The sequence below is a fragment of the Pipistrellus hanaki genome (genome assembly GCF_964339955.1).
Source record: "Pipistrellus hanaki genome assembly, chromosome: 5".
In the NCBI taxonomy this organism is placed as follows: Eukaryota; Metazoa; Chordata; class Mammalia; order Chiroptera; family Vespertilionidae; genus Pipistrellus; species Pipistrellus hanaki.
The window spans coordinates 1,755,657-1,773,450 of NC_140507.1; the positions used below are offsets into that span (position 1 = coordinate 1,755,657).

Consider the following 17,794-nt stretch of genomic DNA (forward strand, 5'->3'; position numbering starts at 1 on the left):
GGTCAGGGCCAGGGCTAGGGCTAGGGTTAAGGGATAGGGATAGGGTTAGGGACAGGGTTTGGGTTTGGGTTAGGCTAGGGTTAGGGTTGGGGTTAGGGATAGGGTTAGGGTTAGGGTTAGGGTTTGGGTTAGGGCTAGGGTTAGGGCTGGGGATAGGGATAGGGTTAGGGTTAGGGTTAGGGCCAGGGCCAGGGTTTGGGTTGGGTTAGGGATAGGGTTAGGGTTAGGGCCAGGGTTTGGGTTGGGTTAGGGATAGGGTTAGGGCCAGGGCCAGGGTTTGGGTTGGGTTAGGGATAGGGTTAGGGACAGGGTTTGGGATAGGGTTAGGGACAGGGTTTGGGTTAGGTTAGGGATAGGGTTAGGGCCAGGGTTTGGGTTAGGTTAGGGATAGGGTTAGGGCCAGGGTTTGGGTTGGGTTAGGGACAGGGTTTGGGTTGGGTTATGGCTATGGCTAGGGTTAGGGTTAGGGTTAGGGGCTATGGTCATGGTCATGGCTCTGCACTAGGGTTAGGGTTAGGGACAGGCTTTTCCTATTGGGGTCCTGGTTAGGGCCGGTCACTCTCGCCATCATTGAACCGCTAATCGCCTCCTGTTCCCTGTGATGCGGCCGTGGGGCAGCCAGCCTCAGCGCCATGGTTATGTGACTGGTTGTCAGGCAGGAACTTGGGTCCGGCTGGACCTGACCTCAGGGACAGGAGGGTGGCAGCGCCAGCACCAGGGCCTTCCTGACCCCACCCCACCCCCACCCCGCAGAGCTCAGAGCATGTCTTCCGGTGTGAGCCCAGCTGGGAGCTGTTTTAAATGTTAGTGAGGAGAAGTGAGCCCAGCCCGTGTGGCTCAGTGGATAGAGATTGCTCTCAGGCTGCAGGCTCTGGGTCCATTCCGGTCAGGGCACATGCCCGGGTTTTGGACTGGATCCCCAGTAGCAGGTGTGCAGGAGGCATCTGATCAATGATTCTCTCATCACTGAAGTTTGTCTCTCTCTCTCTCTCTCATCCTCTCTGAAATCATTAAAAATAAAAAATAGCCGGGACTGGTTTGGCTCAGTGGATAGAGCGTCGGACTGCGGACTGAAAGGTCCCGGGTTCGATTCCGGTCAAGGGCATATACCTTGGTTGTGGGCACATCCCCAGTATGGGGTGTGCAAGAGGCAGCTGATCGATGATTCTCTCTCATTGATGTTTCTAACTCTCTATCCCTCTCTCTTCCTCTCTGTGAAAAATCAATAAAATATTTTTATAAAAATTTTTTTAAATAAAAAATAAATAAAAAGCCGAAACCGGTTTGGCTCAGTGGATAGAGCGTTAGCCTTCGGACTGAAGGGTCCCCGGTTCGATTCTGGCCGGGGGCATGTGCCTTGCAGGGGGGGGTGTGCAGGAGGCAGCTGGTCAATGATTCTCTCTCATCCATGTTTCTAACTCTCTATCCCTCTCCCTTCCTCTCTGTAAAAAATAAATAAATATGTTAAATAAATAAATAGAAAACGCAGGCCCTCCCGCCCTGGCGGAGAGCTCCCGCCCTGATAGGCCGGCAGGAGCCGTGACGCCTGCTTTCCCCGAGGGAAACCCGGGTGCACTGGCACTCCTCCTCCTCCCCTTCCGTTAGCCATGGAGAGCCGTGGCCAGTGACTCCCGCTCCTGTGCCCCGAACGACCAGCGCTGCCCCCCGCCCCCCCAGCCCCCCGCGGAGCCTGTCCCCCCACCCCCCTTCCCCGCCCACCCCCCCGCGGAGCCCGTCCCCGCCCCCCCACCCCTTCCCTGCCCCCCCACCCTCCCCAGAGCCCGCCCCCCCTCCCCCCGCGGAGCCCATCCCCGCCCCCGCACCGCCCACCCCCCCTCCGGAGCCCGCCAGCCCGAAAGGAACCATCCAGACAACGTGCTTTCCAATTACAGCTTTTTCTTTTCTTTTTTGCTTTTTATGAAAAAGATCACACAGAATTCGCCAACAAACAAAATTCCAAAAGAAACTGAACAAATGAAACAATTCCCCCAAACGACAGAACCGAAGTCTGGCTTTTCTTTCCCTTAAGATTGTCTGGACAGCGCCGCCTCCGGGCGGGCTGCTAAGTGCTTCCGGCGAGCTGGGCGCTGGCCGCAGCCTCTGCTCCTCCTCCTCCCTGTGGGGGTGTACAGTACACCTGCCGGGCGGGCGGGGGTGCGGGGGACGGGGTGTGCTGGGACAAGGGGGGCCCGTGAAGCTGGGTGCTGGACACTCACAATCTAACAGGAAATAAAAATAATATTCTGCACGTCAGAAGGTTCGCTTTTTTTTTTTTTTTTTATAATTTCATAGCTATTTTTCACAGTTTTAAAAAGTTTATATTTATATATATTTATATATATTTATCTTTATATATAATTAAAAAGTGGACTCCGTTTAAGGGTGTATCATACAGGGGAGCGTCTCGGTACAATAAAACTGTACAGGTAAGAATGCCGCCTCCCTCGGGCTGGCCGCCAGGGTTTCAGCACCATGGGGTTGTCTGTAGTGTGAGGTCCGTGCCAGGCGGGTGGCCCTGGCCGGGGTCTCCGGGCACGCAGCCCCCTCCGCCTGGCGCTCGGCCATGCTCGGGCGCCCTCGCCTGGCTCTGCCCCGCGTCCAGGGCATCCTGAGAGGGTGGGGGCCGTCCCTGGCAGGTGCCCGCGCAGGCCTGGCCCGGTCAGTGAGGCCGGTGGGCGTCGGGCCGCCCCGCCCACGGCGGGAGGCTGAGGGCGGGCCCACGGCGGCAGGAACCGCAGAGCGAGGTCTGGCGGGTCCACAGAGTGTCCTCCATCTGAGGCACGGGCGTGCGGGCCCCGGCCTGGCCACGAGCTTCCCGGTGAGGGCGGCGAGCTGGGGCTGGGCAGAGCCCCGATCGCGGAGAGCGGCCCCCTCTTGGCAGGCACCGAGCGGGGGGAGCGGGGCTGAGACGTGTGCACATGCGTGCGCACACGTGCATGCACACGTGTCCGTGGCACGCTCGCACGGGCACCGCGAGGCCCGCCGGCAGCGGCACTGGCGCTCAGCAGAGCACGGGCACGCCGTCCGTGGAGAAGATCATGCCGGTGGTGGGCTCGTAGGTGCCGGCCAGGTAGTACAGGCCCTCGCTGTCCTGGTGCTTCTTGGTCTTGAGCATCTGCTCGTACTGCTCCAGACCCACCACCAGGCACTTGTGCGACACCGTCTGCACGTCGTTCTCGTCCACGTGCGAGGACTGGTACAGCGCGCGCTGTGGGCGGGGTGGGGCGTCAGCGAGGCCGCCAGGAGGGACCCCAGACAGACCCCGAGAGGGAGACCCTGAGGCAGAGACCCCGAGAGGGAGACCCCAGACAGACCCCGAGGCAGAGACCCTGAGAGGGAGACCCCGAGGCAGAGACCCCGAGAGGGAGACCCCCAGACAGACCCTGAGGCAGAGACCCCGAGAGGGCGACCCCGAAGCAGAGACCCAGAGGGACCGCGGAGAGGGAGGGCAGGACTAGAGGGACCCAGAGCCTGAGACAGAGACAGGAGACTGGGAGACCGAGAGACAAACGAACGAACACAGAACACAAGTGACCAAAGACAGACAGAGAATGAGACACAGAGAGACAGGCAGACAGACAGGACGGGGAATGACACCATGAGAGACCCGACACTGAGTGGCAGGCAGACAGACACAGCTGCTGAGGCTGGTGGCACGGGGCCGCCCTGGCCGGGGCGAGGTCTGAGGAGATGCCCCCCCCCCCCCCCCCGCCCTCCTACCTCCATGAAGTCCTTCCTCTGGCTGGAGGCCCGCAGCGCGGCCGGGAGGCTGCGGCCAGACTTGGGGTCCCAGTGCTGCAGGCAGACGCGGGCATGTGAGCCGGGCCCCGCCGCCCCCACCCCCGGCTGCCCCCCACCGCCCCCCCGGCCCCCTCACCGCCCCCCGGCCCCCTCACCCCCCCGGCCCCCTCACCCCCCCGGCCCCCTCACCCCCCCGGCCCCCTCACCCCCCCGGCCCCCTCACCCCCCCGGGCCGCCCCCGCGCCCACCTGGCCCTCGTGCAGGCGCCGGCCGGGGCTGGTCTCCTCGGGGTGGTAGAACCACTTGACGCGCACCACCATGTTGCTGCCCCAGGACTCCCACATGCTCTGGATGCGGCCGATGTAGGGCAGGTTGGGGCGGCCGGCCGACAGGAACACGGCGCAGTCGCCGATGTGGATGGTCTCCTTGCCCCGCACGATGGCCTTGTAGAACAGCTTGCGGGCCTTGCCCTTCATGCCGCGGCGCTGCGGGCACGGGGGGGGGTCAGGGCAGCGGCTGCCCCCCCTCCGCCTCCGCCCCCTCACCCCGGGCCTAGGAGGGTGAGGGGAAGCGGCCCCCCATGGCTCTGACAGGGACCCCCCACCCCGCCTGTGCTGAGGACCTGGAGCCCCGGCCCAACCCTAACCCCAAAGACTCCACGCCTGCTGCGGGCCCGGCAGACAGGAGCCCCGGGGTGTGGGAGAGGGGCTCGTGGCTGGGCCCCGACAGCACATCACTCAGCCCGTGGCTGCCTCAGGGGGGCCCAGAGCCCCCGGGCTGAGCCTCAGGGCCCGTACCCCTCGGACAGCACTGACATCACCCGAGGCAGGCCACTCCTCGCAGGGCTCAGTGCACCCTTTGTGCTTAAATCAGAGACACCCGCACACTGCCTTCCTCCGCACCCAGCGGGCCTTCCTCCCGGGACCCCGGACCCTGGGGGCGGCTCTGACGTCCAGGACACTGACCGCTGTGCCCACAGTGGCTCATTTCCTCCGTTCTAGGCCCAGCGAGAGCCGGTTCTGGGTGAGAGGCCGCGGCGGCTGCTGAGCCAGCTCATCTCTGACCCCAGTATGTCTCCGGCATTGAAAGGCTCTGCCCTTCCCACACCCCCCCTTCCCCCCGCGGAGCCACCCCCCGCACCGGCACAGGACGTGGTCTGGCTGATCCTGACCCCCACCCTCCTCCTGGCACCGTGAGGGGCTCAGAACCCAAGCCAAGGCACTGCACCAACTGTGGCGTGAGCCGGGAAGGAGGCCCTGTCCTGTCTGCGCTGGAGAATACACTGGAAGCGCCTGCTGCCCCAGGAGGGGGGGCTGCTGGGACGGAGAAACTGAGGCCGGGAGCACGGGTCGGAGAGGGGCTGAGGACGCCTTCAAACCCCTGGACCCAGCCGCACCTGAAGCCGCCCCCGCAGAGCAGAGCCTCAGCCACACCACGGGGCGGACGCGGCGGGTGCTAACACAGGAGGAGCTCCGCCGGGGGGCGCAGGACAGCAGACGCCTGTCCCGGGCCCAGAGGCGGGCGCCGGGGAGCCGGGTCTGCGTGTCCGCCAGGCGGCCTACCTGGGTGGGCTTGCCGAACCACTTCCAGAGCTGCCGGGCCGGCAGGAAGGCGGCGATCTTGGGCCGGTTCTCCACCGAGGGCAGGCGCTGCCGCTTGGCCAGCTCCTTGGTGGTGGGGAGGTGGACGCCCTCCCTCTTCTTGGGGCGGCTCTTGGCCCCGGGCCCGGCCTGAGCCTTGGGCGGCGGGGGCTGCGGGGGCTGCGGCGGGGCGGCCTGGGGCGGGGGCGCCTTCCCGCCGGGGGAGTGGGCCGCGGGCCGCGCCTTGCCGGCCGGCTTGGGAGCCTTGCCCGGGAGGGCGGGCGGGGCCGGGGTGCCGGCCGCGGGGGCGGGGGCCGCCTCCTCGTCGGAGCTGCAGGAAGACTCGTCCGTGGTGGAGGAGGACGAGGAGGACGAGGACGACGAGGACGACGATGAGGACGATGATGATGACGACGATGAGGAGGAGGAGGAGGAGGAGGAGGAGGAGGAGGAGGAGGAGGAAGAAGAGGAGGAGGAGGAGGAAGAGGAGGAGGAGGAGGAGGCCCTGGAGCTGGAGGCGGTGCAGCCGCGGCCGCCGGCCTGGCCATCCTCCTCGCCCTCAGTCTCTGAGCTGCTCCCGCTGCCGCTGTCGCTGCTGCTGCTGCTGCTGCTGCTCTCGGACTCCTCGGCCCCGTCCTGCTCCGCCTGGGCCTTGTCCGGGCTCTTGGGGACCCCCGAGGCCTCGAACGGGAGCCCGGCGCCCGGCTCCGGGGCCAGGTCGCCGGCGGCCGGGGCGTAGCCGCCCCGCCCCAGGAGGCCCTTGTCAGGGCGCCCGGCCGGCTCCTCGCGCTGCAGCAGCAGCGCCTCCTTGGCCTTCTTGCTCTTGGGGGACATGACGCCCTCGCGGTCCAGCTTGACCAGCAGCTCGGCCTCCTCGCCGGGCCTGCGGGCGCCCTTGCCGGCGGGCTCCTCGGCGGCCCGGGCCTTCTTGGGCTTGGGGCGGGTGGCGGCCATGGTGACGGGCCCGGCGGCGAGGGGGGCGGGCGCGGGGGCCGGGGCGGGGGCCGGCGGCTCCCCGAAGGGCTCGGGAGCCGGGCAGCCGGGGAACGGGGGCGGCGCGGGGCCGGGCTGGGGGGGTGCTGGGCGCGCCTTGGGGGCTTTGGTCCGCTTGTCCGCAGGCTCCGGGGGGCTCTTCTTGGAACTCGGGGTGCTGACTGGCTCCAGGGCCAGCGGGGCGCTGGGAGCCTCCTCCGCGGGGCCCCCCTCCTCCAGGGCGGCGGCTCTGTCTGGAGGAGGCGACAGGTGAGAGGAGGCCCAGCCCCAGAGCCCGCCGCCCGCCCGCCGGCTCCACAGCACGGGAGCCTCCGCTCAGCCTGAAGCCTGAAGGCCTTTCCTGCAGGCTCTGGAGCACTCACACCTGGAGCACTCACACCTGGAGCGCTCACACACCTGGAGCACTCACACCTGGAGCGCACACACACCTGGAGCACTCACACCTGGAGCACTCATACACCTGGAGCACACACACACACACACCTGGAGCACTCACACACCTGGAGCACTCACACCTGGAGCACTCACACACACCTGGCTCTGCCTCTGACATGAACGTGCCCTGAGCTACTCCCCAGCTGTGGGGGTCTCTGTGAAGAGCCATGTGCAGCCAGCCCCCACACCCGTTGCCAACGTACCACCCTTGGCTTTGGTGCTGGGTTTCCGCCCGCGCCCTCGCGCCTTGGTCCCCGGCTCCTCGGACCCGGGTGCACCCCCGTCTTTGCCGTCCCCGGTGTCTTTGCTGGTCTTCCGGCTGCGGCGCTTGGCGCTGGGCACTAGCAAGGCCGGGGATGGCTCAGCACCTGCAGGCAGGACAGAAGGGGTCAGGCCTGGCCTCAGAGCAGAGAGGGCAGGGGCGACAACACCAAGGAGCGGACCCCACGTGGGAAAGCCTGGGGGCAGATGGAGGGCCTGGGGTGCAGTGGGAGGACTGCGGGCAGACGGAGGGCCTGTGGGACAGATGGAGGGCCTGGAGGCAGTAGGGGGGGCCAGGGGGGGCAGGGGGAGCAGGGGGAGGGCCTGGGAGCAGGGGGAGGGCCTGGGGGGCGGATGGAGGGCCTGGGGAACAGATGGAGGGCCTGGAGGCAGTGGGGGGGGGCTGGGGGAAGGACCTGGGGGCAGGGGGAGGGCCTGGGGGCAGATGGAGGGCCTGGGGGCAGTGGGAGGGTCTGGGGGGCAGCAGGAGGGCCCGGGGGCAGCAGGGAAGGATGGGGGCGGGGGAGGGCCTGGGGCGGCGGGCACAGGACCGCTCACACTGGATCTTGTAGTCGGGAGGCAGGAGGCGGATGTGAGAGAGGGGGATCCTGCCGGTGTCTCCATCGTCGAACTCCACAGTGAGGAGGTCCCCATCGTCCTCCAGGCCCAGCAAGCCTGTGGGAGAGGCAGGGCAGGGCAGGGCAGGGCAGGGCAGGGCAGGGGCAGATCAGGGGCAGGGGCAGGGCAGGGGCAGATCAGGGTCAGGGGCAGGGCAGGGCAGGGGCAGGGGCAGGGGCAGATCAGGGGCAGGGGCAGGGCAGGGGCAGGGCAGGGCAGGGCAGGGCAGGGCAGGTCAGGGCAGGGCAGGGGCAGGGGCAGGGCAGGGCAGGGCAGGTCAGGGCAGGGCAGGGGCAGGGGCAGGGCAGGGCAGGGGCAGATCAGGGGCAGGGGCAGGGCAGGGGCAGATCAGGGGCAGGGGCAGGGCAGGGGCAGGGGCAGGGGCAGGGCAGGGCAGGGCAGGGGCAGATCAGGGTCAGGGGCAGGGCAGGGGCAGATCAGGGGCAGGGGCAGGGCAGGGACAGGGCAGGGGCAGGGGCAGAGCGCCCGGGCCGACCACCGACAGCCGGGTGAGCGCCCAGTCACAGGCCAGCCCGTGACAGAGCGGGTGTGGGGGGAGGAGGCCTGCGGGCACGTGGGCGGAGCGGGGGGAGGAGGCCCGCGGGTACGTGGGCGGAGCGGGAGTGCGGGGGGGGAACACGCACCTCGGACCACGGTGCCCGGGTAGAGGCACCGGTACTGCTGGCTCCAGTACGCCGCGATCCTGGTCCCCTGCGGCAGGTAGCGTGTGGAGGCCGGCCGCACGTCGATGATCTGAAAGGCCCGGGACTGAGCACCCGGCGGTGACCAGACCAGCCCGCCCCCCGCCCCATCCTCGGCGCCGCCCCTCACCGCCTCCTGCAGCAGCTGCTCCAGGCAGTAGATGTGGGGCCGGTTCCCGCGTTCCCCTTCCACCACCACTCGGTATCTGCAAGGCCGGGGCGAGGGTGGGTGGGCGGGCAGAGGCGGGACCCCGGACCCTCCCGCCCTGCCGGCACCAGGGCCCCTCCCAGGATGCCCTCTGGGCCTCAGTCTCCTCATCTGTACAACCGGGGGCTGCAGGTCCGAGCCGGCCCGCTGGCCCCCTGCCCTCCCCGCTGAGCCCCAAACCTGCTGCCCCTCCGAGAGGACTGTCCCCCGGCGAGCGGGCACCATTCCATCCGCCCGCTCCTCCGGGGGGCTGCTCAGAGGGGAGCCCGGCCGCAGGCAGGACGGCGAGGCCTGGGGCTCGGGCGCTCCCCCACCCTGCCCGCCGCACTCACATGTCGGGCGAGTGCACGGTCTGCCCGGGCCCGGCGTACACGGTCTGCCCGGGCCCGGCGTGCACGGTCTGCACGGGCCCGGCGTGCACGGTCTGCACGGGCCCGGCGTGCACGGTCTGCACGGGCCCGGCGTGCACGGTCTGCCCGGGCCCGGCGTGCACGGTCTACAAGGGCCCGGCGTGCACGGTCTGCACGGGCCCGGCGTGCACGGTCTGCACGGGCCCGGCGTGCACGGTCTGCACGGGCCCGGCGTGCACGGTCTGCACGGGCCCGGCGTGCACGGTCTGCACGGGCCCGGAGTGCACGGTCTGCACGTGCCCGGTGTACATGGTCTGCACGGGCCCAGCGTGCACGGTCTGCACGGGCCCGGTGTGCATGGTCTGCACGGGCCGGCCGCAGGACGGTGAGGCCTGGGGCTCGGGCGCTCCCCCACCCCGCCCGCCGCACTCACATGTCGGGCGAGTGCACGGTCTGCACGTGCCCGGCGTACAGCAGCTTGTCGTCCAGGGGGATGAGCACACGCAGGCCGTCCTTCAGCTCGTCCTTGTCGATGATGCAGGAGCGCGGGGCTGCGGAGGCGGAGGCAGCTCAGAACCTCCGTCCCTCCCTGCCCCCTCCCTCCAGCCCCCCCAGGCCGCCCAGTGCCCTGCGGGAAAGTGTCACGCACGTGTGCCCGGACAGGCCAGTGCAGGGACGTGCATGCAGGCACTTCTGGAAAGGCCCATGTGGGTGCGAACTGGATGCAGTCTGCTCACGCCGCCCCTCCCCATCCCAAGACCAGCACCCTGAGGCCAGGCATGAGGCCTGGGGTCGTCAGCACCCTGCTGCCTATCAGCCGCCCTCCCACCTGCCGTCCTCGAAGCCATCTGTTCTGCTGGAAAACAGCCCAACTGGCCGCCAGAGGCCTGAGGCCTCACCGGCCTCCACTCTCCCCGAGCCCCCAGCACACACCGTGAGCACACACCTGGCCCCTGAGCCCCAGCACATGGCCCCGAGGACACACCTGGCTCCTCTAGCACACGCCGTGAGCACACACTGGCTCCTCTAGCACACGCTGTGAGCACACACTGGCACCTCTAGCACACGGCTGTGAGCACACACTGGCTCCTGAGCCCCAGCACACGGCTGTGAACACACACTGGCTCCTCTAGCACACGCTGTGAGCACACACTGGCTCCTCTAGCACACGGCCGTGAGCACACACTGGCACCTCTAGCACACGGCTGTGAGCACACACTGGCTCCTCTAGCACACGGCTGTGAGCACACACTGGCTCCTCTAGCACACGCTGTGAGCACACACTGGCTCCTCTAGCACACGGCCGTGAGCACACACTGGCTCCTCTAGCACACGCTGTGAGCACACACTGGCTCCTGAGCCCCAGCACACGGCTGTGAGCACACACTGGCTCCTCTAGCACACGCTGTGAGCACACACTGGCTCCTGAGCCCCAGCACACGGCTGTGAGCACACACTGGCTCCTCTAGCACATGCAGTGAGCACACACTGGCTCCTCTAGCACACGCTGTGAGCACACACTGGCTCCTCTAGCACACGCTGTGAGCACACACTGGCTCCTCTAGCACACGCTGTGAGCACACACTGGCTCCTCTAGCACACGCTGTGAGCACACACTGGCTCCTGAGCCCCAGCACACGCCGTGAGCACACACTGGCTCCTCTATCACACGCTGTGAGCACACACTGGCTCCTCTAGCACACGCTGTGAGCACACACTGGCTCCTGAGCCCCAGCACACGGCTGTGAGCACACACTGGCTCCTCTAGCACACGCCGTGAGCACACACTGGCTCCTCTAGCACACGCCGTGAGCACACACTGGCTCCTCTAGCACACGCCGTGAGCACACACTGGCTCCTCTAGCACACGCCGTGAGCACACACTGGCTCCTCTAGCACACGCCGTGAGCACACACTGGCTCCTCTAGCACACGCCGTGAGCACACACTGGCTCCTGTAGCACACACCGTGAGCACACACTGGCTCCTCTAGCACACGCTGTGAGCACACACTGGCTCCTCTAGCACACGATGTGAGCACACACTGGCTCCTCTAGCACACGCCGTGAGCACACACTGGCTCCCGAGCCCCAGCACACGGCTGTGAGCACACACTGGCTCCTCTAGCACACGCCGTGAGCACACACTGGCTCCTCTAGCACACGCCGTGAGCACACACTGGCTCCTCTAGCACACGCCGTGAGCACACACTGGCTCCTGTAGCACACGCCGTGAGCACACACTGGCTCCTGTAGCACACGCCGTGAGCACACACTGGCTCCTCTAGCACACGCTGTGAGCACACACTGGCTCCTCTAGCACACGCTGTGAGCACACACTGGCTCCTCTAGCACACGCTGTGAGCACACACTGGCTCCTGAGCCCCAGCACACGGCTGTGAGCACACACTAGCTCCTCTAGCACACGCCGTGAGCACACACTGGCTCCTCTAGCACACGCCGTGAGCACACACTGGCTCCTCTAGCACACGCCGTGAGCACACACTGGCTCCTCTAGCACACGCTGTGAGCACACACTGGCTCCTCTAGCACACGCTGTGAGCACACACTGGCTCCTCTAGCACACGCTGTGAGCACACACTGGCTCCTGAGCCCCAGCACACGGCTGTGAGCACACACTAGCTCCTCTAGCACACGCCGTGAGCACACACTGGCTCCTCTAGCACACGCCGTGAGCACACACTGGCTCCTCTAGCACACGCCGTGAGCACACACTGGCTCCTCTAGCACACGCCGTGAGCACACACTGGCTCCTCTAGCACACGCTGTGAGCACACACTGGCTCCTCTAGCACACGCCGTGAGCACACACTGGCTAGCCCCCGGTGCAGAGGAGCGAAGTGGTCCATGCGCCCGGGAGCCTGGCCATCCCATAAACACGCCAGCAAACCCAGCCGGGCCAGCTCTGCCCCTCAGAGACGGAGACGCGTCACGGCGGCCGCTGACCACTGCACCCCGATGGGGGCCCAAGTGCTCCTCTTGCTCCACATGTGCCCCTAACATGCCACCTCCCCTCCGTCCCCCTCCTCCCGCTGCCCTCAGAGCTCCACAGCCCTCGCTGGATCCTGGCCACAGCCCCCCTGGACTTCCTGCCCCGGCACCACGCAGTCCCTTCTCGACGCGGCTGAGAGACTCGGAGCCCCTGACCACGCTGCCCCGCCCCCACGGGCGACCTCCGCAGCGGCCTCTCCTTCCGGAGAAGCCACAGGCCTCAGGGATTGGGAAAGGCTCTTCCCCAGCCCAGCCCGGCCTCGCTCACCACTCACTGCTCACCCCCGAGTCCAGCCCTCACTCACTGCTCACCCCCGAGCCCGGCCTCACCCACTGCTCACCCCCGAGCCCGGCCTCACCCACTGCTCACCCCGAGCCCGGCCTCACCCACTGCTCACCCCGAGCCCGGCCTCACCCACTGCTCACCCCGAGCCCGGCCTCACCCACTGCTCACCCCTGAGCCCAGCCCTCGCTCACTGCTCACCCCCGAGCCCGGCCTCACCCACTGCTCACCCCTGAGCCCAGCCCTCGCTCACTGCTCACCCCCGAGCCCGGCCTCACCCACTGCTCACCCCGAGCCCGGCCTCACCCACTGCTCACCCCGAGCCCGGCCTCACTCACTGCTCACCCCTGAGCCCAGCCCTCGCTCACTGCTCACCCGCAGCCCCCTGAGCCCAGCCCTCACTCACTGCTCACCCCCAAGCCCGGCCTCACTCACTGCTCCTCCCGAGCCCAGGCCTCGTTCACCCGCGGCCCCCCAAGCCCAGGCCTTGGCTTCCTCTGTCCACCGCAAAGCGGTGCCCTCTCGGCCCCTGCCCCTCGCAGGCCCCTCACCTTCCCAGGGGAGCCCCGCACCCCGCACCGCAGGCCTGGCCACGCGGCGCTGTGCACTCACCGGGCGTCAGCGGCCGCTCCGCGGCGGCCCCGCGCGGCAGGTGCTCGTCCTCGGAGAAGCTGGAGTCCTGGTTGGGCTCGAAGTCCTCCTCGGCGGCCATGCTCTCCATCAGCTTGCTCACCGCGCCGCCCTTGCCCCGGTTCTGGGGACGGACACGCGGGACGGGCTGAGGACGGCCGGCCTGCCCTGGGAGCTGGGGCAGCCGGGCAGCAGCGGTGTGGGCCTGTCCCGTGTGTCCCCGCCGGGTCACCCGGAGGCCGAGGGAGGACAGAGGGACCTCGCACGCTCAGTGCGGACGCCCAGTGCCGGGCACTGAGTTGGGCTCATCATCAAGACAGGCGCCGCGGGGCCCTCCTTGGGGAAACTGAGGCAGCCTGCCCCATCTGCGACGGACCCGAGGAGGCTAGCCGGCGTCTGGGGCAGGCACACCCGCACGCACCGTCTGTGCGCGGGACAGGCACGCAGCCGCGGGGGGACCCGGGGACCCGCGTGGCCCGGCCTGGAGCTCACCTCCTTCTTCACCTCCTTCCCCTTGGCCTTGGCCTTGCTCCTCTTGGCGGAGGCGGCGGGGGAGCCGGCGTGCGGGGCCCGGGCCTCGGGGGGCAGGACGGGCGTGCGGGGCGGGGGCAGGGCGGCTGCGGGTGCCGCCTCCTTCCCCTTCTTCTTCTGTGGAGGGAGCGACAGAGGCTGTGGGGGGCGGGCAGGGAGGGGGCCCGCCTGGCTCCTCCCCCGCGGCCGGGCCCCGGGCGCCCCCGGCGTGCCAATGGCAGCCGCACTGGTGACGCCGAGGCGGCGTGTTCCGGGCCATCGGATTCGTGTCTCCAAAGGACAGCACCGGGCGTGTCCGAGCGTCCGTGCGTGCATCACAGAGCCCTTCCGGAACCTTCCACAGCGCACACCCCGTGAGCACGAGGGCTGTGCGGACACAGTGCTTTGTAAGACGCAGCGGGCTGTTCAGACACAGATGGAAATCTACCAGAAGTCCCGTTGGCAACCCCCGGCCGGTGTGCCTGGCAAACACCGAGGGGCCTCTTAGTTTTAGCAGCTGCCACCGGCCCCGCACGGGCGTCCCAAGCAGCCGCCCGAACGGCACCTGTGTTCTCGCTCTTCCGAAGGCGCCGGAGCGGAGAGGCCGGCCAGCCTGGGCCGCCTGGCAGGAGCGGAGAGCGGGCCACCGCTGCCCACGCCTCCTGGAGGTGTTTTCCCGCCCACCAGCCCCGGGGCCAGGGAGACCACACCCCCTCCACGCCCCCCTCTACCCCCAACTCGACCCCCACCCCCGCTGGTGAAACGGGCAGGCCCCTTGGGGAGACTGGACGTGGCCCAAGGGCACATGCTGTGCACAGCTTCACCATCAGAGCCAGCGGCTGGAACAACCCAATGCCAGCCCCAGCCCGAGCCCCAGCCCCAGCCCCAGCCCCAGCCCCATCCCCAGCCCCAGCCCCTGCCCCAGCCCCAGCCCCTGCCACAGCCACAGCCCCTGCCACAGCCCCTGCCACAGTCCCCGGCCACATCCCCAGGCCACATCCTCAGGCCACAGCTCCTGCCACAGCCCCTGCCACAGTCCCCGGCCACATCCCCAGGCCACATCCTCAGGCCACAGCTCCTGCCACAGCTACAGCCACAGCCACAGCAATGCCTCGCGCCTGGGGCCGTCCAGCTGTCACAGCGGAGGGCCCTTCCCCGCAGACACGCTGTCCGGGAAGGGACACAGGGCACGTGCGCAGGAGCGATCCAGGGCGGCCGTGGGCAGCAGGGAGGTGGGGGCGGGGTCACCACATCAAAGGACTGAGCAGGTGGAATATGAAGAGAGAGAAAAGCTAACACTGGGCAAATGTTACTATGACAACAGCAAGGAGCGGAATGCAAAGCAGCAGCATTAAAAGGGACAAACGGAACGTCACAGGGACGAAAGGCAGCCGGCTCCGCCCGCGTTGGGGAGTATGTACAGGTCTGTGTACACATGGTTTCTGTCTGACGCTCATCTTGGGTCAAGGAGCGTCTTTAACGTGGGTGTCCCCTCCTCTCTCTGACATCTGTGATCTGGCAGTTCATCCCGGGGAGCACGTCTTTGAGCGCCCGAGGGAAGGGGGGTGACATAAAAAACGTTATACAGCCGGAACCGGTTTGGCTCAGCGGTAGAGCGTTGGTCTGTGGACTGAAAGGTCCCAGGTTCGATTCCGGTCAAGGGCATGTACATTGGTTGCGGGCACATCCCCAGCAGGGGGTGTGCAAGAGGCAGATGGTCGATGTTTCTCTCTCATCGACGTTTCTAGCTCTCTAACCCTCTCTCCTCCTCTCTGTAAAAAATCAATAAAATATATTTAAAAAAAACATACAAAAAGTTCGCTCAGTGGATAGAGTGTCAGCCTGCGGACAGAGGGGTCCCGGGTTCAATCCTGGTCAAGGGTATGTGTCTTGGTTGCGGGCACATCCCCAGTAGGGGGCGTGCAGGAGGCAGCTGATCGATGTTTCTCTCTCATCGATGTTTCTGACTCTCTATCCCTCTCCCTTCCTCTCTGTAAAAAACCAATAATAAAATATATATTTTTAAAAGTACTTAAAAAAAAGAAGTTATACCTGAGTGAATACATTTTGGTTAATCCTCACTAGAGGATATTTCTCCATTTATTTTTTTTAGAGAGAATGGAAAGGAGGGAGAGAGGAAAGGAGGGAGGGACAGGGCTTTCCGTCCGCCTGCTCTGCCTGCTGGTCCATCAGTGGGACTGGTCACTGGCTGCCCGTCGGGGAAGCCTGGCCGTTTTTTGGAGGAAGGCTCCATGTGTGACAGTGTGCACAGATGGGTGTGGGTTGCTGCGGGCATCGCAACAGCCCAGACCACCACCCGCCAAACCAGCAGCGGCAGGCGGCTGGCGGAGGCGGCGGGGCCCGGGCTGGCCAGAGGGGGCTGCTGTCCGGCCGCTCAGAAACACTCATTGTAAAAAGCACGACGACAGCTCTGCAGGGAACCACGACCAGAACGCACGCCTGCAGACAGGACGCGGAGCCCGTCCAAAGCAGCACGCGGTGACGGGGTTCGAGTCTGCCTTCTCCTGCTGCCCACTCCTTCGCCTGCTCTGGCCCCCTTCCTGCGCCCGGGACAGGCTGGGGAGCCTGCCCTCCCACCAGAGGCGCCGGGAGAGCCGAGGCCGGTGGCTGAACGCCCACAATGCGCTCTGGCCGCCCGTGGGGCCCTCGGGGATCAGGGACGCGCAGCTGCTGGGAGCCACGGCGTGTGGGCCTGAGCGCCCAGCCGACGGGAGACACGCTGGCCGCGCCCTGTGGCCCCCTCCCGAACCCCGGGAACTCCCTGGGTCTCCGGGGCCCGTGAGGCCACTCCTGGTCCCTGCTCTGGGGCCAGGAGCGAGGCTGGAGGCCGAGATCGTGGGGGGTCACGGCCATGTCATGAGCCTCCAAACGCCCGAGGGTGGGAGCTTCCGGGTGAGCACAGAGGTGCCGGAGGGCGGCGCCCTGTGGGTGGGCGGGAGGGGGGAGATGGGGGCTGCGGTGGCAGTGGCCTCGCCCCCTGCCCTGGCCTGCGCCTCTGTGCGGGCTGCCCCTGAGCCGTGTCCTCTATAATAAATGCCCGCACAGTGTTGTCCGGGTCTGCGCTGTGCGGAGTCCGCACACCTGGGCCTGGGACTCCCGAGGGCAGCGCCGGGGCACAGGTGCCCGGGGCCGGGGGCGTCCCCGAGGGGCGACCTGGGCTGAGCCTTCCCAGGGGCTCCGCGCCCACCCGCCTCAGGGTCAGAGTCTGAGGAAGGAACCCAGGTTTCCTTCGCCAACAAACCCGCACCGGGGCGCCCGGAGGAGGCACCGCCCCTCCCCCCCCCCCCCCCCCCCGGCTGCCTGGGTGAGGCCGTCAGCGTCCACCAGCCCTCCTGCCCGAGCCCGGAAGCCTCAGCGGACGAGCAGCAAGGGGTGCGCACGCCCCGAGGTGCCTGGGAGTGACCCAGCTGCGGCCCCGCCTCGCCTCACCCCTTCCTGCCCCCCGCTTCCTCCAGGCCCGGGCGGAGGCCCCAGGTGCAGCCCACTGGCCGGAGCCTTGAACGCGGCCCCTGAAGGGGACACCTGCCACCAGCCTCCTGGCAGCCGAGCGGAAAGGGCCCATGCTCTGGGCCCCCATGGGCGCTCTGGGCCCCCATGGGCACTCTGGGCCCGTGCTCTGGGCCCCCATGGGTACTCTGGGCCCGTGCTCTGGGCCCCCATGGGCACTCTGGGCCTGGGCACTCTGGGCCCCCATGGGCACTCTGGGCCTGGGCACTCTGGGCCCCCATGGGCACTCTGGGCCCGTGCTCTGGGCCCCCATGGGTGCTCTGGGCCCGTGCTCTGGGCCCCCATGGGCGCTCTGGGCCCCCATGAGCGCTCTGGGCCCCCATGGGCACTCTGGGCCTGGGCACTCTGGGCCCCCATGGGCACTCTGGGCCTGGGCACTCTGGGCCCCCATGGGCACTCTGGGCCCGTGCTCTGGGCCCCCATGGGCACTCTGGGCCCGTGCTCTGGGCCCCCATGGGCGCTCTGGGCCCGTGCTCTGGGCCCCCATGGGCGCTCTGGGTCTGGGCACTCTGGGCCCGGGCGCTCCACAAGCCACAGCGGTATGGACGGCAGTGCCTGGGACTCTGTCACCGGCAGAAACCCCGCCGCATGGCACATGGCTGTGCCGTGGGACCTTAGCACATCGTGTGTTACCACGTGTGCTGGGGCAGCTCTGGGCGGATCTCAGCGCCAGGAGAGGCACTGCGGGCGCCGCCTCACAGAGGGAGGTCTGGCGTCTGATAACTGCCGTTTCCTTTGGGGTCAACGCCCCTCACACACACATGTGCATGCATGCGCACACACATGTTCGCACGCGCACACATGCTCACACACGCACACATGCACACGCACAGACACACACACACGGACACACGCACACATGCACATGCACAGACACACTCACACACACATGCACACACACACACACGCACACACACGTCTGGTTGTCACTGAGTCGCGGGCAGAGG

General features: G+C 67.4%; 1 protein-coding gene across 5 annotated transcripts in view; it reads right to left on the reverse strand.

Annotated features, from left to right (window-relative positions):
• Window positions 1–1,879: 1,879 nt before the first annotated feature.
• Window positions 1,880–17,794, reverse strand: part of TNRC18 (trinucleotide repeat containing 18) — a gene marked incomplete at its 3' end in the record, with an annotated part of 71,819 nt that continues 55,904 nt past the window's right edge. For all 5 annotated transcript variants that reach the window (XM_084886123.1, XM_084886121.1, XM_084886122.1 and 2 more), the window contains 11 exons: window positions 13,302–13,457; window positions 12,792–12,933; window positions 9,321–9,438; window positions 8,460–8,535; window positions 8,273–8,381; window positions 7,569–7,685; window positions 6,953–7,117; window positions 5,304–6,547; window positions 3,990–4,226; window positions 3,721–3,795; window positions 1,880–3,208 (listed from right to left, as the gene is read on the reverse strand). In XM_084886123.1, the coding sequence (XP_084742249.1) occupies window positions 3,002–3,208; window positions 3,721–3,795; window positions 3,990–4,226; window positions 5,304–6,547; window positions 6,953–7,117; window positions 7,569–7,685; window positions 8,273–8,381; window positions 8,460–8,535; window positions 9,321–9,438; window positions 12,792–12,933; window positions 13,302–13,457 (2,646 nt within the window). The remainder of the gene's footprint in view (window positions 3,209–3,720; window positions 3,796–3,989; window positions 4,227–5,303; window positions 6,548–6,952; window positions 7,118–7,568; window positions 7,686–8,272; window positions 8,382–8,459; window positions 8,536–9,320; window positions 9,439–12,791; window positions 12,934–13,301; window positions 13,458–17,794) is intronic.